Here is a 23,466-nt window from a genome sequence, read left to right on the forward strand (position 1 = left end):
TGAGAAGGAACTTAAAACACTCATTAGCCTAGCCAATATGACTGATTTATCAAGTATCTTCATTTAAATTGGGGAGGTGCATAGGTTAGCAAAGAATTTCAAAGGTATCTAATAGATAATGGCATTTAATAGTAACAAATGGTCTACTAAACTCTAAAATAAAATCAGGTGGCAAAACAAAAGTATCAAACCATTATGGATATGTCTTATCATATGATTCATTCGAATGGGATGGATCTTAGTTTCTAAGTTGAAGTAATTATTTACACTAGTCATATCATCAACTAATCTCCCTCTCAAACTCCCAATGGTAAGATTCCTTATGAAAGACTCATCGAATATGAACTAAATATTTCTTATATTTATATATTTGAAATGACAGTTAAACTAATATTTATCACAAATAGAGTCAAAAAGTTAGGAACATGTCATTCTTGAATGCAATGAATAATTAAAGACATGTTAACTCTACAACCCCACATCTAAAGATATGATAATTGATTGTGACATTATCTTCCATTTCCTCAATTCTTTTTTGGAAGATGTTCCTCCCTCTTCCACACAAATCTTTCAAACTATTTTCTTCCTCCTGCTTCCCCTCTACCTTCAAATAATCATTTGATTATATATTCCTTGTATTCTTCTAAAGAGAGTTCGATGGATTCTACCTACTATTGGGTAGGGACGGGCTATTACTGTAATGAATCGTTTCTTTCTAACTATGATGGAGTGATCACCGAGCATTACAGTCTCTCATGGATGGATAATATCTTTATCCCCATCCTTTTCCGCCACCCCACGTTCAGCCATTAGTGGTGGGTTCAGTCGATTATGACAGTGATTCGATTGATAATATGATTTCTTCACTCTTGGAAAACTTTGGGTAAGTTATCTTAAGTCACAAGCAATGTTCATCCACTCTCAAAGATGTAGAATCTATCGTTATGAATCTGATAAAGTTCATTCAAAATCCAATATGGTTTTCATTCAAAATCCCTATAAGCAAGCCCACAAGCATCTACATTGGGAGAAGGCTATGAAATTAGAGTATGGAGCTCTCATGAAGGATAATTATGAGTATTTTTCTCCTTTTAAGAGATTAAATATTATTGGTCACATATGGGTGTAAAATAGAGAGTTATATTAAATGGTTGTTAAAGGTATTTTTCTAGAAAGAATGTATTTTCTAATTATATGAATTGATATTGTTTAGTTGGTTATTTCTTTGAAATCAACTTTGAAGGAGAAGGTTCATTAGATTGATGAGAATAGTGCAATTTTTTTTTTTAAAGCTTTATGTGATGTTGAGGATAGTAGGATTTATGTATCCTTTATCAAGGTAATAATCTTTTAATCATAGTTCTCTATGTTGCTAACATGATTATTATTGGGGATAATGAATTCATCTAAGATTCAGGTGATGAGCTTCATGTTTCCTTTGAGATCTCTAGTAGGGACAACTTCATCATTTCTTGAGGGAACTCTCTTGGACTAGTCCATCGTCGTCTGGGTGTTGCTCATTTCCAACACCAACACCCCCCTTAAGCCACACCTCTCATGTGCTTGGGGCTCCTAGCCTGGACTTGGCTCTGATACCATGTTGAGACATGGACCAGCTAGGACTCGAATCGAAGACCTTCCATACGTTGTTGGAGTGCTCTACCACTGAGCTACTGACCCCTCTTGGACTAGTCCATCGTCGGTCCGGGTGTGACTTATTTCCAACACCAACACTAGAAAGGTTTTTTTCAATAGACGTCTTTGTTATATTTATGCTTTTTATATTTGATATTACTTATATTTGCCCATCCATTTTATAAATCTAGTTTATCTTCGTACATCTATTAATTTTCCTAGGATATATCCCTTCATTTATTTTCACTTTACAAATTCATTCTTGCGTGTTTCATGATATTTTATCTTACGTTACTGTTTTCGCATGTTTGTTCCGCTTTTTAACTCTCTCGTTTAATTTTTCGTTGAATGATCACAGTTTTCGGTGTCGTGGCAATGGCAGAGCCTTAAGTGTCACGTCAACTACTTTCCACACGTTTTTTTTTGAAATATATCTCTTCCGCTAACGATGTCATTGGAGTCGTCTGTACAGCATTCCCTGCATTCTTTGTCATGCTGCTCTCCAAATTTGTCAATCGATAAAGCTTTATTCCAATTGAAGAAGTTCATGATTTAAAACCCATCTATTTAAACTTTTTTCAAAACAATAAATCATTAATAAATATATGTAGAGGAGAATAGTATGTAACTTGGGGAGAGAATAAAAGTATTTGTAAATTTAATTATATAATAATTATTAATATTAAAATAGAAAATAAAATTATATATATTAAAAAGATTTATTTTGAAACTTATTTTATTTATTGAAGTACTTTAATGAAATTATAAATAATAATTAAAAATTATAATTAATTTAATTGATTTATCTTATTAAAATTTTATTTATTATGAAATAATTATATTTTGAATTTATATAAAAAAATAAAAAATTGATGAATATAAAGGTGTTTTTTGTAATTAATTGTCTAATAGGTTTTAGTATTAAAATAGAAAATAAAAATTTACTTGTATAATAATTTTAATATTAAATGAAAAATGGAATTTATATAAATTAAAAAATTATGTTTGAAATTTATTTTAATTATTTGTCCTTTTATGAAACTGAAAAATAATAATTACAAATTATTAGAATTAATTTAATTTATAATTATTTATCTCTCTCTATCTATATATTTTCCTCCTTAAGTGTGCAATGGGTACATTGAAGAGGTCTTAGAAGTGAATTATTATATACCCAATCAAATAACATACAACCTTAAGCTTACTTGCTCGAGGACATGCTATTCTTAGATTGTTGGCACAAAATGACTTGTCAAAAGTCAATTTATCTCTCTCATTTTCTCTCCCCATATGTTTCTATCTCTCCCTCTTTCTCTCTACTCTATTTCCACCTATTTCTGCCTCTCTATTTGTCTATTTGTACTTATGTTTATCTCTCTTACTCTCCCCCTCTTTGTATTTCCTTATATCCATATCTCTCTATCACTCTATTTCACCATCTATATCTCCCTCTCTCCATCTTTCCCTCTTCCTTTTTTTCTATATCTCTCTATCTCTTCCTCCCTATCTATCTCTCTATATCTCCTTATCTCTCTTTATCTTTGCTTCTCCATCTACCTCTCTTTATATTTCTATCTATTTATCTACCTCTCCCTCTCTCAGTCTATCTTCATCTCTACCTCCATTTTTCTCTCCCCCCTCTATCTCTAGACATGTCTCCCTCTCTCTATCTATCCATCTCTTTCCCTCTCTTCCCACATTCCCTCCTCCTAGACCTCTCTCCCTCCTTATCTACGTATCATTTTCCTTTGCTTGAACAAGCATGCGACTCTTGGTAATGAGCATCTCGATAGTGGATACATAGTTGATTTGAAGCTATCACTTCTCCATTGAGACTTTTGTTGCACAAACAAAATCATTTTCTAAATAGCTTATCAATTGACCTCATGTATTGCACAAATGTAGGCAAAAAATAGACCAATTTTTTTCCTAATTGACAATCCACACCGTTTTGACGTACCCATTGCACACTAAGGTGCAATTGCTAGTAGAATAAGGTCACCTTTCAAGAACAAGAGATACAAGCATAAGATTACATGAAAATAAATAGCTCAATATAGTACGTATTAATCAAAAGCGCACAAAAGATGAATGAAAATGCAAGGTGAGTAGGTAAATAGATAGAAAATTGGGGCAAATACAACTAATGAGGTATGTAGCTCCAATTATTGAAAAATAGGCAAGAGTTGCCTCTATGTGTGCTTGGTCCACTAACAAGTGACTAGCTTTTGTAAAATTTAAATGGTTCTTTATTTGTCTCAAAAAATGATAGATAGCCATCTAAACTTCATACCAAAACTCGATGAGAATATTTTGAGTCTGAATAGACTTAGTGGCTACATTCATAACACCCTAACACTCAACCTCATTGAAAGATAAAGCAATAAAATGCAAATTTTTATTGACCAATATGTAAGACCTAAACCATGTGAAAATTTGTTGCCCAAAATGGACTGGTGATCCTAATAATCACTTACCTAATCTCAATGAGCATACCTAATAAAGTCAATGTCTATTGCATAATAAATCTCATATAATTATGAGTACCCTACATATAATGGATAATTTTCTTGGCTAGCTTCTAGTGTAGCTCATGGGGCTCCTACATAAAAGGAGAGATGATGCCAATGGAGATAAATTTCAAATTTTGTATGAGTCAAGTATTTGAGGCTACCAATAAGATATAAATACAAAGTAGTATTAATAAAGCGTGAAAAACATTGTGCCTCAAATTTGACTCCTAAAAGAAATGGAAGAAAAGTAGGATTATAGTTAGTCATGTGGAACCATGAGAGTAAATAAAGTGCACACTTGGATTGTGCAATGGTAATCTCATAAGTAGATTAAAATACTTCAATCCTGAAAAATATTGCAACAAGGCCAAGTTGATATTAGAAAATCTATCATGAAGAGTAGTTTTCACTATTGCAATCGAGGATGAAGAACTCCCCATGATTTGTAAGTCATAAACATACAAAACTAAAAGTAGGAAAATCATTTGGTTTCAATATGTATACTTTGGATTAGATTGACATTCAAATAACACATATGTAATAGTGAAGGAATCTATGTTGGTGTACCAAGCCCAAGGGGCTTGTTTCAAGCTATATATAAATTTTGGAAGTTATAAATCTTGGAAGAATCATGTAGAAACCCTTTTATTTTCTTTATATATATCTTCTTCTCAAAGTCTCCATGGAGAAAAACACTCTTTCTGGTCATTTAATGAGCCTTCCAATAATATCTTGCAGTAATAGCAAGTGTGAATCAAATAGAGTTCATATTTGCAATTCAAGCAAAGGTCTCAATGAAGTCAATAATAAGAACCTATAAACCTCCTTTGTGATCAATTATTATTTAAACATATCAAGTTACCCATCTACTAAATATTTTATTTGATTTATCCACTTACATTAAATAGGATTCGTTCCCTTAGGAAGGGGGCCAAATTCTAAGCATGCCTCCTCACTCATGATTGTCAAATCCCTCTCAAAAAGGTTGTAGATCAATATTAGAGGAAATGAAAATGTGTGCATGTACCCATAACAATGATCGCATCTACCTAGTGTCTAAAGGATCCTCAACCTATTAATTTGTAAACTATACATAATGTCTAGGCCAAAGTGCAAGAAAAGTTAGATACCCATGAGAGGATTTCTCAACCTTAAAATGATGACTAGGAGAAAAAGGTTGGTCCTCACCACCATTCTTATCAATTGAAGTAGAGAAAAAATATTCCTTATAATAAAAAATGTTCCTAGGTGGATCTAAATCATCATAATCGTTGTCATCAACCAAAAGTGAATCCGCTATGATTGTGGATAGTGAAGTGTTAAGAGTACAACTTAAAGAGCCCTCCTCAAATTGAACACCCCTTGTAGTTTATATTTCATGTGTGGTAAGGTGGATGAGGTGATATCCCTTAATACTATCTAGTTATCCTATGAAGATGTAAGGCTTACTCTATGGATATGCAACCTTATATTTCTTTACTAGAATATGGCCACATACTAGAGATTCAAGAACCTTAAGTGTTTCACTATAAGTATTTTACTAATATAAGCTTTGAAAGGAGTGACATCCTTCAAGGATTTATGAGGAATGTGGTTAGTAGTGTTAGTAGTGTTAGTAGTGTTAGTAGTGATATTGCCACAAGATGAAAGAGGAAAATTAGTAGTTGTGAAAAGCAAATCGTAGTTGCAAATATGTTGAGTGTGCAAGTAAGGGATGCAGCAATGTCTTCCATTGTCAAACTGTTTTATGCACATGCCATCCGGTTTCATGTGACTCATTCATCTTATTTAAAGCAAATGATCAAAGATGTAACCTCTATTGGCCACTCATTTATACCCCCTAGAAATCATAAACTACACACTACCCTCCTAGAGAATATTGTAAGATTAATTTGCTAATGGAGGAAATGAGACAAACTCGAATCATAATGGATTGTTCTATTGTGATGGATGGGTCGACCGATATTAAACATCAATATCATAGTTGCATGCCAGACTAGCTCTTATTTTCTTAGAGTTGAAAATTGTTCAAGGAAGAGTAAGGATGCAAACTTCTACTTTAGCATTTTGAAAGAGGCCATAGAGGAGATTTGGATCTCAAATGTTGTAGAAGCGATCAATGATTTAGCACGTGTGTGCAAATTGGCTGATATGATGGTAGAGAGTTCTTACAAGCACATCTTTTGGACCCCATGTGTTCATGCATTGAAATACATAAAGAAAATAGAGTGGATGAATCAAGTGGTGGCAACAACTAGAGATATTCAAATGTTCATTTGCAATCACCACACCTCATTTGCTATCTTCATGAGATTTTCAAAGGAGTTCCTTAAACTTGTTGAGACAAGATATGTCAGTTACTTCATTTTGTTATAACAAATGATTGAGGTTCATCACGTGGGCTTGATTTAGTGAACCTGGGTTATATCATGTGCGTTCATGGCATACTAAAGAATCCCCTTATTTTCAAAAAATATTGCCCTACACTCCTTTATTATCACCCCCTCCCAATACACAACGTAAATTAAAAGCCCCCCTATTTTCACCAAATATTCCATTTTTCTTAGCTTGAATTAAAAAAAAAAAACCATGTTCATTGATAAGCAATATATTGTACCCTCATTTTGGGATATTAAACCCCCCAATATGAATGCACATGATATAATATTGCCTAATCAGTGAAGCCCCCATGAGGTGCATGAGCCCCTATAGTTGATAATGGTGAATTTGAAGTAGAGTATGTGGCCTAATTCAAACTCTATTGAAAGAAAATCCATCAAACAAAGGATCATTGATGATAATTGGTGATCCACTACGAGGTAAGATATTTTTTAATTTATTATTTATAAATTGTTTCTTTTATTAAATAATTAATTTTTATTTTAATATTTAAATTTTATTGTTCAATGTTTCAACTTTCAAAGTTTCTAACTCATCAATTAGTTCTTTTGAGCTTTTTATTTGTATTTTGCAAATATGTTTTCTCTTTCATCTCACATGTTATATGTGTCATTAGATGCTATACGAACTCTCCTAATCTTGGAGAGATATATGAGACATTTGACAACATGCTTGAAAAGATAAAACAAACAATTTTGGTAAGGATCTTATTTGGGATTATACAAGCAACATATAAAGCCCATTGTGATACTAAGGTGGAACGCAATGAACACCTTGCTTCATATGGCAATGTTTGCTTTAAATCTCAAAAGTTCAATGCTAGTAGATTTCCACAATCCATCTGATTGATATGAGTAGCTTCTGGATTCAATTGTGTGAATGTTTTTTTTCCATCAACGTTTTGAATCACACTTCATGATTCATCATTAGCTCTTTGCATCCTGATGATGAATCACAAAGTGTGATTCGAAACGTTGATAGAAAAAAAACTTTCACACTATAGAATCCAGAAGCTACTCATATCATCTCAAAAGGTATGCACCAAAGGGTGGAAAGTTGCTTCCTTGTGATGACGAAGAGGTGAAAGAAGACCTAATGAAAGCCTTTAGAAATATGTATTTAGATGAGTAGTCTAAAATACTTCACACATGATTGCTTGCCTTCACAAATCTTCGTAGTCCGACATCCAATAAGTCTAAGGCGAGAATAGATAGACCTACATTAGCTCAAATTAAGCCTATTAGATGGTGGACATGGCATAAGGGTACACCACAATTAAGGATGCTTACCATTCACCTCCTTTCATAGGTTGCTAATTCATCTACTGCATAAAGGAATTAGTCCACATATGACTTTATCCATTCCATCAAGAAGAATAAACTTACCTCTAAATGAGCAAAGAAGCTAGTGGTTGTGCATAGTGCTCTTCAACTTTAGGATCGTCAAACTCCAAAGTATTGACAGACTCCAACTTTACGACAAGTTGTTGATCTCTATTAATTTGAAAAAAAAAAAATTGGCAAATTTTTTTTAAATCACAAATTTCTGATAGAAAATATTGGCGAATCTTAAACAATAATAGGAAAATGCATTAATCACTATGGTGAATCCTTCCATTTTTAAAAAATTAAATTCTTATAGAAAAACATTGGCCTAAAGGTGCAAATCATTGATGGGTTTAAGGGGTAGACTATAATATTTAGTTGTTACCGTTAATTTTAATTATAGTCTAAAAACCCTCATTTGTATTCTATGAGACAAATGTACCTATATTGTGTAATTCTAAAGGGGTCAAAAATTTCTTCAAGCCAAAAGAAATTTTGACCACATAAGTATTACAAATCAAATAGGTACATTTTTACATCGTGGAATACAATGAGGATCATTAGATTATATTTTAAATCAATGGTGACAACTAAAGATTGGTGATATGGCCCTAAAATAACTAATAATAATGATATATTAGTGATAAATTATAAGATCAGTGATATGGCCCTACAGTAACTCATAATAATGAAATATTATTGACAAATTAATTTAGACTTCAACAAGAACTTATAAATTTTAGGTGAATCTAATCTAATCATGTAACAAATATTGTCGTGAATCTTTGAGTTATTTTTTTAATAAAATAATTATTTGGCGATTTAAATAGTACAAAAATAAAATTTTATAAAATTGTGGCCATTTAGGTTGCCTTAAATCTTGAATTATTAGCCAAATTTGAGTTCCCAAATTTCAATTATTAGCCAACTGGCAAATATTAGCCAATAAAAAAGTATTGCTTTTATATAGTCATCCAAAAACTTCGAGTAACGTAGATGTATAGCCATTACGTTGGCTCCAATTTTATAAATTATCAAACAAAGAGGACAACTATATAAAAAGTGGGAAAAATTTTAAATTATATAGAATTATTTTAATTATTCATATGATACACACACTATCAATGATATCATATGAGTAATCAAGAAAATTCTATATATTTTAAATTTTTCCTACTTTTTATATAGTTGTCCTCCTTGTCATCCCCACCCTAAATACTTCAAGTAACATAGATGTGCAGCCATTATGTTGGCTCCTCTTTTTTAGATTATCAAACAAAGGATCCTCGACGATCTATTGTGAGGTAAAATATTGCTGATTTTATTATTTATAAATTGTTGCTTTTATTAAATATAAAATAGTAAAGATTAAATAATTTATTTTCATAATATTTTTTTATTTTAATTTTATCGTTTGATGTTTCAACAAAATGTATGCACCAAAAGTGGTAGGTTGAAAGGTTGCCTCTTGTGATGACAGAGAGGTGAAAGAAAAGCTAATGAAGGCCTTTTGAAAGATTTATTCACTTGAGTCAAAAATACTTCACACACAATGGCTTGCCTTCACTAATCTTCATGTTCCAACATTCAATAAGCCAAAGGCAATGATAGATAGAGCTACATTAGCTCAAACTAAACTTAGATGGTGGACATGGCACAAAAAGGGAACACCATAGTCAATGATGCCTACCATTCACTTCCTTTCATAGGTTGTCAATTTCTCTAGTGCATAGAGGAATTAGCCCACATATGGACTTATGCACTCCATCAATAGGAATAAACTTAACTCTAAACAAGTGGAGAAGCTAATGGTTGTGCATAGTGCTCTTCCAACTTTAAGATTGTCAAACTCCAGAGTATTGACAAACAACTTTACAATGGCATGTTGATCCTAAAAATGTTGCCTAGGTTAATGAGAAGGCACCAAAGGTATTGGTTGGGATTCTATTGTATGAGGCAAACCCTCACAATACCAGTGACTTGGAGGAAGAGATTTTGATGCAATGTTGCAAGATGTAGATCAAGAGCACAACACGCATTTTTTTGCATTTTCATATTGTAATTAAAGTGAAATTTGTAGTTGTTGGTATTTTGTTGTAACTTGTATACTAATTTTTATAATATGCATATTGACAATGAACTATGAAAGCAATTTGAATTAAGTTTTGGCATTATCACATTTACTAATTTGTCTGACTTTGACTCTCATGTGAACTCTCAATCAGCACAAATATTATGTATTAAAGTTCTATAATGTATATATGGATGCTTTATCAATGTTATCATATGATGATTTTAAAAAATTCTATATATATATATATTTTTTTAAATATATATATATAGTCGTCCTCTTTGCTGTCCCCATTCCCAAAGCTTTGGGTTAACATAGATATATAGCCATTTATTTTTTAAATTATCAATTCATGAAGTGCAGAAAAATTCAAACCAACCTAAGAACTTCACATTATTCTAGACTGCAAAATGTAGCATTACTAATATCTAATTTTGTCGACTTAAAGAATTTGATAACTTAGTCTAACAACTCCTTATTGCCTACACATTATGTATTGTGTCAACAACGAAGGCTAACTAACTAATCAGCTGATTTATCAAAACAGTTGTTCATGCACCTTGTTTACTTAAACAAACGTAACTCCTAACAACTGGATAATATCACAGCTGTCTTTTATAGTTCGAATATTCACTTCTGTCCACAATTACTGGAAAAACTCCTAATCACAAATGAGCATAAATTATTTAATGTGTCTTCAAGGCCAAGACTGTTGTGAAGAATTTGAGCGAGCAATTCTTAGGATAAAAACATTAACATATAGGACGAAATTCAAACAAACTATTGTAAAATTGTAAAAAATAATTGAGATATCCCCCAGGGTACGTCTTTGAGATCAAACTGCAGCTGCTTTCTAATATTTGCTACTAAAAAGTTGAAACTTGCGCTTATCACATCTTACCATTTGAGTGACCTCTGAGACTCAATATTTAATTGAACCTTCCATTAGAGAGATGCATGCTTCGAAAATTTTGAAATATTCGATATAAATAATATTTCATGTTTGTCTTTTCTTTGCTACTAATAAGTTAAACTTTTTTATCACATCTCTTACCATTTGAGTAAACTCTAAGACTCGCATTTAATCAAACCTTCCATTACAGAAATGCTTCAGAAATTTCACAAGACCTTTATCTTATACTGCCATTACCCATAAACTTCCTCCACAATGAAAGATCACAAATTTTACTTGAGACTTACTTCCTCCCAATTATACCAGTTTTGTTAAATATACAAGGAATCTAACTTATTTAGGTAGCATATATTTAAGTACAGAGATAATTAACTGATCACTGTAAAATTCCGAAAACTTAAAGCCTGCAAGCAAAAGTAATCCATAAAGCATATTCCTTATATTATAACCTGGAAGTAGCACAATGGAAATAGAGCAATATTTTAAAGAGATTAAGGATATCTTTGGAATCTACCCCCCATAGCATTGCTCCTCGAAGGAGCTCACCATGATAAGGGAGACAACCTCAGGTACAAAATTTTCCTGACTTGACAACTATATGATAATCTATAACCAAAATTGATTAACAATAAAAGCTTGAAGCACTTATCACATGCTAATTTGCATATTTTGGTCATTTGTGTCCTAATTTGAAAGAGAACGGGAGAAGACTAATAAATATATGAATGAGTGTATTTCTCTTGTGCATATGCCACAAATATTTTAGTGGCACTGTTCTCAGTATGCCCAAACAGGAATTTACGAGGGCAACTTCAGTTTTTCATTGTTTTTCCAACTGCAAAAGACAAAGGTTGTACTCAAATTATCAGCTTTACGAATCTGCATTATAGTAATTTGTCCCTACAGTAAGAAAAAAAAAAAATTCCTGGACAATGCAAAAGTTACACCACAGAACCAATTTTATTATTGTTTTAAACTTCAAATTGGTATCTTTACATCAGTACATAGTGATGATCAGTTTATATCTTGAAGCTATTTTAATAAAAACATATCTGAAGTTGGAGAGAAGAGGATAGAAAAAATGAAGAGGAATAACGTATCGTAGAACAACAAAATTGGTTGGAAATTTCTATTTAAGGTCATACCTCTTAATATAGTAATAGAAGAAGTCGGCATAGAGAGCTGTCTGGACTAAACCAGATATCCAAGCTGCAAATCATAAATACAAACCCAACAAAAAGATAAATCTGAGACATCATCTTATATCTGACAGACTGTGTAAGCTTAACCACGTCAAAAGACTCTGCATTAGCATTCAAATAAAAGCCAAACTATAAACATGATAAAATGCAGACTTACGTATCCATCGAAAACCATGGGTTTCAGTCATGTAACGGTATATCCAGTTGCAGAGATAGAGCGCCCTATATGCCCTGCAAAACCACATCTATTTACTATCAATACATGCAACATGTTAGCCTGGGGTGATAAGTAATACAGATGCTAAAAGGTGGCAAAAGTAACAGGGAAGGGGGTGGAGAAGAACTGGGGTTGAGATGGGCTGATTTTCTTGAGCGTCGGTGCAGGTCCTTAACAGGCTGCAAGGGGGCAGAGTAGTTACAGTAGTGCTAGCTCCGCATGGGATTGTGATGTGGGTATGGATGAACCATAATGCGTGTCTGATCTGGCCCGTGTTAACCTGAAAAGCGGTAGCAATCTAGCCCAGTTTGTGGTTTTGAGGGTGAGTATACATTTACGGTGTGCATTAAAATGCATGCTTAACGTAATTATCGTTTGGTAATATAGCTCTATCTGGAGGTTGTAATTTGAACCAACTCTGGTTCTTTTCGATATGTAAGGGCTCCAATAGATCCCTTGTTATGAAAAACAAGAAAAAACATGCAACATATTACCATACAACTTCTGTTTCCATCGTTCTCTTATTTCCTACATTAGTGAATCGGTAGTAATCCAGGATGATTCTGGGTACAAAACAACCAGAAATCGAATTTTGAAACAATGCACTTGACGGTTCAGGCAGTGTTCGCAAATTTCCCGACGAAATCAGTTGAAAAACGGCAGCAGAGTAGTTATGGTAGTGCTAGCTCCGCATGAGATTGTGATGTGGGTATGGATGAACCATAATGCGTGTCTGATCTGGCCCGTGTTAACCTGAGAAGTGCTACCCCAGTTTGTGGTTTTGAGGTGAGTATAAACTTACGGTGTACGAAAAAAATGCATGCTTAATGTAATTATCGTTTGATAATATGGCTCTATCTGGAGTTTGTATTTTGAACCAACTCTGGTCTTTTTCGATATGTAAGGACCCCAATAGATCTCTTGTTATGAAAAACAAGAAAAAAACATGCAACATGTTACTATACAACTTCTGTTTACATCGTTCTCTTATTTCCTACATTAGTGAATCGGTAGTAATCCAGGATGATTCTGGGTACAAAACAAACAGAAATCGAATTTTGAAACGATGCACTTGAGGATTCAGGCAGCGTTCGCAAATTTACCGATGAAATTAGTTGAAAACGGCAGCTAACATATCCGAGGAATTCCATGTCAGACGTGGTTATTCCATTACGTTTCCATCGCAATTGCAGAGGCCGGCGTGAATTTCAATGGGTTTTTTGACCAGCAGAAAACCCTAAACCACAGCATTTCATTCATTCGGGAGTTTTACGCTCCGCAGCAACAGTAAACAGCGGGAACGAACAGGATACAAACTGGAAACTCAATTAACATTTTCGACAAATTTCCTTTGGTTCACAGCCAAAAGCAAACAACAAAGGAGTAACAAGCAACTAGCAAAAGAGTCGCAGCAAACAAAGAAGATTTTCTGCGTGCATCTATCTGCTGCTTAAACCAGACTTATCCATATCAGCTGGTCAAATCACCCACTGTTTGAATTATCTGCTACGTCCCTAATAAATTGTTTGTTTTAGGATTGCATTATACAATTGTTTAAATTCCAAGGGTTATATTTGTATTACTTTTTTATTAATCTGAAATTGAATATTACAATGCCCTTTATAACATTCATGATTTTAGTATGATATTTAGAGATGTTCTAATTATGTATAAATATTTATAATTTTATTTATATTATAATAATTTAATTTTATGTCAGTATAGCTATTATTATTTTTATTAAAATATATTCAAATAGATATTTTTAATTGTATAGAATATTTTATAAATAAAATAATATTAATTTATCATATTTTAACATATTAATATTGAATTCGTCAGATTTCCAGAGTCAACAGTTCGTGATGTTTATTGTGTTTGCATTATCTGAATATTACCATATAAATAATGGCTTTTATATATTTTTTATAAGGATGTTGCAAACGGTATACCGCACCCATACACGATTCCTATTTGGTAAGTTACATCTCAAGCCTTTTTCCTGCTTCTAAGAATTTTCGGTCTCACTAAAACATTCTACAAAATAAATTGGCATTTACACATCAGAACCAAGCAAAATAAGATCTATAAAGGGCTGAATACTAGTATACCAATAACAGATTTTTTAAATCATCACCAGCTTAAATACTAAAACCAATAACTTGAAACTAATACGATTAAGAACAGAACTAAATCAGCTAAACTTCGAGTCCAAAACTTTGTATCTTGAAAAAATGAACTGAAATGGATCATATCCATGATATTTAGACTAGAGATGTTACGAATGGAAATGAGAAACCTAGCAGATAAATAGGCAAAATTAGACTGGAGATGTTACGAATGGAAATGAGAACCCTAGCAGATAAACAGGCAAAATAAAATACATTGGGCCAAAAAACTAGTACTGCACTATACATCTTTATAGTGCCCATCTATAAAGTTCTAAAATATACTCAAGGTGCATCACAGCAAGCTCCAGAGGCAACACAACTATTAAGTGAGACAATACAAAACTTGTAATAAAACCATCCTCATGCAGAAGATAGTTTCAGTAAGTCCCCAGTGATTGGATTAGTTGGCTAATAGATCACTGGATTCTCCATGCCTCGCTAAGAGCAGGGTCCTTGAGACTTCTTCTGTTGGCCATCTACCTTTAAATGATTACCATATTCGATGAAGCACTTAGGTACTTATGGGCAGCTTAGGCCTCTTGAATGCTTGAGAAGAATAAGGCAGTTTAGTTTATAGCACTTAGAGTGTGTTTAGCTAAGACCTTGAGCTCATCCTTCTTGACTGCTTCATCTAGAACTTTCAACAGAACCTACTGATGCTGGCCCTAAGTTTGGCTCAGGCATCAAATAGGTTCTTGAATGGACCTGCTTTCCATAGCCCAAGTATCTAATTTATTACGGAAATTCTTAATGTGCACTTCCCAATGCTGGATGACACGGCAAGGATTAGATCCAGGCAGTACTGAATAGGCAGAGATTGGAAGATTCTCGAGTGAGAACGGGATTTGATTGTTGAGAGTTTCTAGTTCTACAATCCACCTTTGTCAGATAAACATCTCAGTCGTGAATGTTGGCAGGATGGGTTTGTTTGTTGGTTTAGGTGACCAATGGATTAGGTGACCAAATTAACATCATGCCAGGAATAACTAGCTGCAGTGTAATACCCAGATTGTTAAAGAGTCCCTGGATCAGATGTATGAAAGGATTGCTTTTTCCTGAGCTTGAGATAACACACAGGACGGGCCAACAGCATAGTTACCACACATGAAGAATTTGATTTGTTCACAAGGCAAAAAAAATGGTAAAATTTATATAGGAATTGAAGAGTCTGAACCTGAGTGACCGGGTTTGGCTGTTCCAAGCCCAGTGCCCAGACCGGGTCCATGCAGGTTCGGGTCCACGCCTGGGTACGCACCGGGTGCAGCCCAGGTACGCCCCAGGGGCCCTGTCTGTGGGTCCGTGTACGCAGACCCACAGAGAACGCGGGGCCCCTAGGTTGCACCAGGGCCACACCTGGGTGAACCTGGTAGCCTTGCCGGCAGTCACTCAAAAAGTGACTTAAAAAACATTAAAAACTACCTTTCTTGCCCTTTTTTTAATAAAACTCTAATATTGTATATTTCTTTAAATTTTTGCATATCTATATATATATACGAACAAACCCAACCCACGAACCCAAAGGGCAAAATAAATTTTGCCCAAACCCGAACCGGTAACTTAGGTCTGAACCAAATTGGACAAACATGACTACTCCAAAAAATCCAGATCCAGATGGATTTGAACCAGATCTGGCCAGACTTGGAACTATGCCTAACAGGGGAAGAGAAAAGAGAATCTTCCAAAATGGAACCTCCATTACAGTTGTGCATAGAGGAGTTGTTCTGAAGCTCGGAATAAGACTGGAAGTTTAAGACAAAAATGGTAAAGACCAAAGATGGAGAAGCAGATGCAGAGGGTTGGATTGCAAGTGCTTTCTTAGGAGATTTCTCAGGAAGTACAATAGAATGTCCTCTCCTAATGACATGAACGACCTCCTGGCTGATGCAATCTTTCAAAAGGTATTAGCATTGGATGAACTGAAGAGATTTTCAGACTCCTTTAGCAAAAATTTTAATTCCCAATTTTTAGAATTCTTCTGCTAACACTGAACAAGCATTTAGTCTGGGCATTGCAATTTACAGAAGATTTGGAACCTATTTAAAGTGTTTCAGAAGGCATTAGCTGCAGCAAGGAGTAAATGAAGAAATTGCCATGATGAATTTGCATAAGGCAAAATCAAGCAAAATCAAAGGCTCCTCAGTCCACAGCAAACAAAACTGAATTTGATGAGTGTCTAGGACTAGAGATTTTTCAATTGAAATTTCTGACAATCAAAAAGTGCAGTGAGGGTGCAATGCGGGAATAATAATGAGCCAGGAGAATGATAAAGTATTCAGGTCTTTAATCCACTTTAATGAAACCCTACGCTTTAATTGATCAGACAGAATATAAAATCACCATCCACATTAACTTCCAGTTATCAGGGATTAAATGTTTATGGCTCTTCAGCAAACGATGACTTTTGGATGCAAATATTTTGCTAGATCCCTTTAATATGGCTGTCCTCCTGTAATACCCTTTTGGGGTATACCTGATTTTTGCCCAAAATCAACAATTCCAACAATACAACTTATTTTCAAAGAGTATTCTATAACTAGATTACATAATAGCTATTGAACTTAAAAGAGAAATAATCAATTCATCCCTTAAATGCTAGCCTTGCTAGGTTACTGGGTTCGGGCCCTGGAGCCTAGATGCGGATCCTGGTCCGCTTCGGGTCACCCTCTTGTCGCCAGGAAAATGTAGACATCCCTTGACCATCCCGAGGATAGCAGAATGTCCTCTACATCCATAAAAAATGATTCATGTTAATTTAAAATATTTAAACCAAACCTAAAACCCTGAGCTTCAAGGGATGCCTACCAAAGCCCCCAACCCTAAAAAACCTATAAATATGTTACCATATATTCTATTGCAATTGCCAGAAGAGGATGACAGGAAGAGAGCGTCTCCTACCAACTGTAAAAAAACAGCTATTTTGCATTAAAAAATATATATGAAATAACAAAAAGGGCAGAGGCGCCATAAGGTCCTTCCTTGTGGCCTTGAAGGCTTTAGTTTGGGCAGTCCCTCAACACTGTTAGAGGATGTCATTCCTAGACCCCTATTTTGGTTTTAAAAACAAAAAATATAAATTGTTTTGCACTGAACCAGATTAAATGAATTCCATTTATCCTTTTGGTTTGCCAAGTCAATCTTGATTCCAAGTGATGCTCATATACTTATAGTCGAATGATTTTGAAAGTATGATTCGTGATCTTAGTGAAGATGCTTTTGGTTTGCCAAGTCAATCTTGATTCCAAGTGATGCTCGTATATTTATAGTCAAATGATTTTGAAAGTATGATTCATGATCTTAGTGAAGATGCTTGGATTTCTAGGACGTGCAGTAATACTGCAACTTATTGTGAACCTCTTTTTCAAATTCTATTCTCTAGTGAATCTCTTGGTAACATGTTAAACCTCACGATCCATTGAAGATTTGGTTGGCACTTATGTATCTATTTTTATTGTTTGATGAATAATGTTGTAGCTTGGTACTCTTTTTATATAGTAAGACTGGTGTACCTACTCAAGATAAGACATATTAATCTGTTGTCTCTGATGCTAAATGTTGTACAACAATATTACTTTGTATAAATTTCAACTTTTACTACTCACATTGTTTACAGAAATAATAAACTGCAACTCCTTTTTCTATTTTCGGTAATAGAAATTTTTTTAATATTAATTTTTATATATTATTTTGATAGCCGTCCCCAAAATCTGGAAAAGAATTTGCCATCCACAAAACCCACCCCTTCCATCCAGTAAACACAGAGAAACACAAGAACAAAATGAGTATTTAGGTAAATGTGTGGACTGTTTGTTTCTACATGTTATGTGCAGACTTGTCAATAACATACAAAATAACTTTTTAAAATTAATTTTAATCAACAGTTAAAACTGAAACAGAGTAACATACCCAAGAAAGAAGACATAGTTCCCAGTCAGGTTATCAATATTCCGTGATCTCTGTAGTAATACAAGCTGGGGAAGAATAGCCACTGCTTCAAGATATAATGAAAATGTCCATAAAACCTACGACAATGGTTACACTCTGTTAGTTCAAGGAATAATCATTGACGATTTATGAAAATGAGATCTGTACTATTCTATGAGTTTTAATTTTGCAGGAAGATGATTTCCAACACAATTCATCTATTCAGAAACACAGAATTTCTATCGATGAAGACCAAATTGCTAACTATCCTCCAGAGTCCACATTATTGAGTCATACTCGGTGTTTGATTAGACAACTGAAAACAGCAGTGCAACTGACAACGTAAAGTTTTGCATTCTCTTATAAAGAGAAACCTCTAACATTGTATGGTTCGATCTTCTTAACTGCATGATCTGTCCAACTCATATACAGATTCTTTCATATCCCCAAAGCAGGCAAAGCTTGAAAACTAAAATTTACTAAATGCAATCATGGACTTGGATTTTTGCAAAACTAACAAAATATAAATAAAATGACTAACATGATGTATTCTGTAAGAACTGAAGTCTAACCAATAATCTATTGTGGACAAATGACTAGAGAAACCTTTCCAGAATTCACAATACTGGCATATCCTCCATGTGGTGCTTCTTTGCAAAAATTCAGTTTTTTAACCATTTCGCATGAATAAATGTCAATCAAGAGAATTGCTGGACTAAGAAGAATTGCTGGACTAAGAAAGGAAGACAAGCAAAGTCGCACCTCCTGTACAGTAAAATTACGGTGGATCAGAAGCGCCAGCACAAAGCATGGTATGACCAGAAGATAATGTCGAAAAGTATCTTGATCTTTGTTATATGTCTGTCGAACAACCTTATGAAACCTCATATACCACAAAATCGAGAAGGATGTAACCAAGAAAACAATCTTCATGATTGTATTGTATAAGGAATAATAATTTGTGAAAATGTCCAGATATCGCGTAGCAAAGACAAGAGCATATAGTTCTTGTGTTTTCAGTGAGATTCCTGATAGACAAGAAAACCATAACACAATGTTCTCAGAAAATTAAAATTGGAAAGCAAGTATAGACTTCACTTTTTTGTTATAAATTTCTCAAGTAAAAACAGTTTTCACTACAACATAAGAAGTTCCTACAGTATCTCAGTTACAGTAATCTTGATTGAATGTAGCCATAAGACGTTCACACTTCACAGTAATGCATATTAATGGCTATTAATCAAACTAACATTTTTATAAGGAATGTATTTCCATTTACTTTTACACCAAACAACATGAAAGTTTCAGCTCAGTAACATTATCAAACTCTGAATTGCATAATCAAGGATGACTCTAATGACCCTCAACTACCAATCATCTATCCAACTTCTAATGCGGACTAGAGATCTCAATTGTATATCTTAAGAACTGTTTTAATATATTTATTTCTATATATTCTTACACTTTCTTAGGATTCCTGGGTTTATATTTTCTTGTTAACCTCACTTTTACGTTTATTTTCTGCTGATGGTGGTGCTTTAGGCACCTCCTTCTGTTTCTTCTGCTAGCTGCACTTTCAGTCCCATTGACTTGAGTCGCTTATGAACATCAACGTTATAGTATTTCATTTCATTTCTCTTATCTCTATCCTCCACCTGGATAGGAGATAGTGCTCTGCATGTATCAGGGATTCTAAGATAGCACTTCTTCTATAAGAATTTTTTAGAAACTCACCAAATAACATCATTAAAATTCGATTCAACCCAAGTTTAGATGCATGTTTGGCTTCAGCGGCTGACCATACAAAACTTCCCAGGTTTCGTACAGCTTAAGTCTGGACACACACAAATATATATAATTTGAACAAATGTACATACTTAAATACAAAACAATGCTGATGATTTAAAACTCAATGTTGATTGTCAAATGTTAAAGCTAAATCAAAGTGCTTTATATATGTAAAACTGCACAAGAAAAATCAAAACTGTTGAACACATCACAAGACTGAGAGGGGGTAGTGAATCAGTCCCGACCTTCAAACACTTAAATTCTGGTTTTCAATCTTTAAATCACAAACATATAATCCCAGCAATAGCAAACCATGAAAGTATGAAACACAACAAACACATGAACTCCAAAATACATGGAAAACCCAATCAAGGAAAAACCACGGTGAGAATCAAACTCACAATATAAATATAATCTGTTACAATATTGCCTCCAGAACACCCTGCTCCTAAGAGGACTTGCAAAACTAAGGTGCACAACCTTAGGGCAAGATAAAAGTGACTTGCAAGACTGAAACTCACTGTTTCAAGGCAAGATACAGAAAGCTGCCAAGAGACTCACTATCTTCTGGCAGAGAACAAATAGCTGAATTGGAATGAACAATATCTCCAGATCATGAACTTAATCTTGAACCACTATGTCAAGCAAATCAATATCATAGCAAACTCTTCAACTTTCAATATACAATCTCTGAACTCTGTCACATTGAGGATATTATCATCAAAGCTCTTCACAACAATCTTTCACACATCTCCAATTCGAAATCTGCTTGTAAATCATTCACACCTTCGACAAATCAATTCACATCCATTCCACACTCACTAATGCATTAGCACTCCTTTATATACAAGATTAATCATCAAAACCTTTTACTAGGTCAACCACAGATAGAATATACTTATTACATAAATTCGGCCATCCGGACCTAAAATAATAAAGGTGGTCCACCTTAGGAGATAGAGAGGACCCAAAAACATTGCAATACAATATTTCCAAACGATTCCAAAGAACCACAAACACTAGCTCATCCTCCAAGGTTAGTATCAAATGAAACGTCTAGATGAATAATGAAGCACACCAACCAGTCGACCTAAAACATTCTCCAATGCATGAAAATCAATGCAGATCTACACACACAATGGTCAGACCCCAAACATTAGCCACACACATCTTCCAAAGCGAACCCGGACCATAGGAATATGATCCAAGTAGAATACAACATCACAATCAGTCAGAGACCAAAATAGCTAACACCTAGAACTAAGAATGGTGAGACCCAAAACATTAGCCATACACATCTTCCAAAGCGAACCCAGACCATAGGAATATGATCCAAGTAAAATACAACATCACAGTCAGTCGGAGACCAAAATAGCTAACACCTAGAAATAAGAACATTGTAACTTCACTTGCCAACTGAACTGGAACACTGCACAAACCACATGAACACATCCTTCAAACTGCAGTACCTAAATCCACATATCCGGAAGCCACCAAACCTTTTCCGGACCTATCCTAACAAACAGCCTTACTATCAGAAACAACAGTAATCAACTTAGCCAACTGAGCCATAGAGCAACTGCAAACCTAATAGAGTAATACACATAGAACATAAGCATTATATTCTGAACCATAGCACATAGTCTTCACAATTCGGAGGAATGCAAGACATTCTTCCACTAAGACATTCAATATCCTACATAAAGAAACTTCCACTATACCAAACTTCTGGGAACACCACATCTTCATCAATAGCAAAATACTCAACACTGATCATAAGTACTTTATCCTGCATATAGAAACTTTTGTTAAATTTTGATCAGATTATAAAAGGTAGGCAATTAGGTAATTTTAAATTTTAACTTTGATCTCAGTTTGATATTAATTCAACCTATGTAAGATTCAAATTCAATCTGCAGAATATAGATTGAATTTAATGTGAGTAAACTCTCAAACTCATATGTATATGAGTCACACTTGAATGTGATTCTATCTGTTGTAATCACTCAAACTATAGATCACGCACTGTTGTAATCACACAAACTATAGTATATAATCATGAACTGTGTCGAACTGTATATCTATATTCACCAACTGCAGAATATTATCACGCACTAGTACATTGAGTCGAACTGTATCTCTATATTTCTTATTGTATTGCTATCACTGTCTGCTTGTTATATCTCCGCCTTATCGTATCCTATATATATCGGTGTCTGTAGTGGGCATTGTCATTTCTCTTAACACTATGACTGGGTATAATATATTTTTCTGATGACTCATACAAATGCAATATATATATCAAACTTCTGATTTGAAAGGTTGTATGATATAGGATACCCAAGGTCGTGACTCTACACGTAGGGATATGATACTTTGGAGGCAAACCGATACATTAATGTAATTGGTATTTATAACTAAACTAATTTAAACATAATCAGTTATGTGCAATAACACACATCACCGATAATTAGACAATATGGTGATAATAAAGATCGATAATGTAATATAAATATCGATAGTCGATTATACATATCGACAACAATCATTTGCTATTGTTTTTCATATCGATTATATATAGAGACATTAACTAATATCGACTTTAATATTGTTTAACATATTAGGCATATAATATCGGTTTTCATTAATAGCTGGTATATGTAATTGTCTAATTTTAGACAATTACATTGTCTTTGTTGGTCCTAATAGATCCCGATCATAGCTATTCTATCATCAACACTCCCTCTTAGCTAGGGAGGAATCCTTCTTAACCTTTATAAGTTGCATCACCTCTTGTGATGATATAAGTAGCCTCACTATATGTGTAAGAGGAAGATATCACCTCACTATGATATCAAGTATTTATGGCATGTCCATGGATATCAAGTCACATGATATCCACCATAAATGTTTCTTTAGATCATATTCACCATTATGGTTTGTCCACGGATATCACGTCTCATGATATCCACCATCATGGTACAACTAAAGAAATTACTACATGGCATGTCCACGAATTTCACGTCACATGAAATCCACCATGAATATCTCTTTATGTAATATCCACTATTATGGCTTGTCCACAAATATCACGTCTCGTGATATCCACCATTGGCATATCCATAGATATTACTACTTGAGATGTAAACCATTATGACATATCCATAGATATCACATCTCATCATATCCATCATAATGGTATGATCAATCAATATCGTAAGATCGTCACCTTACGATAATGATCAGATTTACAAATGTTCACTATTGAGAGATCGTCACCTCACAATAATGTTCACGGGGGCTCATCAAG

At 34.0% G+C, this 23,466-nt stretch overlaps 1 protein-coding gene across 1 annotated transcript in view; it reads right to left on the reverse strand.

The window, feature by feature from the left end:
• Positions 1-11,274: 11,274 nt before the first annotated feature.
• The window catches only part of LOC131078548 (ER lumen protein-retaining receptor), a 34,877-nt gene continuing 22,685 nt past the window's right edge, over positions 11,275-23,466 (reverse strand). The window contains exons 2-6 of the mRNA XM_058016271.2: positions 19,131-19,396; positions 18,351-18,466; positions 12,217-12,290; positions 12,003-12,066; positions 11,275-11,692 (exon numbers count right to left, since the gene is read on the reverse strand). Coding sequence (XP_057872254.1) covers positions 11,656-11,692; positions 12,003-12,066; positions 12,217-12,290; positions 18,351-18,466; positions 19,131-19,396 — 557 coding nt within the window. The 3' untranslated portion in view covers positions 11,275-11,655. The remainder of the gene's footprint in view (positions 11,693-12,002; positions 12,067-12,216; positions 12,291-18,350; positions 18,467-19,130; positions 19,397-23,466) is intronic.

Source organism: Cryptomeria japonica, chromosome 8 (assembly GCF_030272615.1).
Source record: "Cryptomeria japonica chromosome 8, Sugi_1.0, whole genome shotgun sequence".
NCBI lineage: Eukaryota > Viridiplantae > Streptophyta > Pinopsida > Cupressales > Cupressaceae > Cryptomeria > Cryptomeria japonica.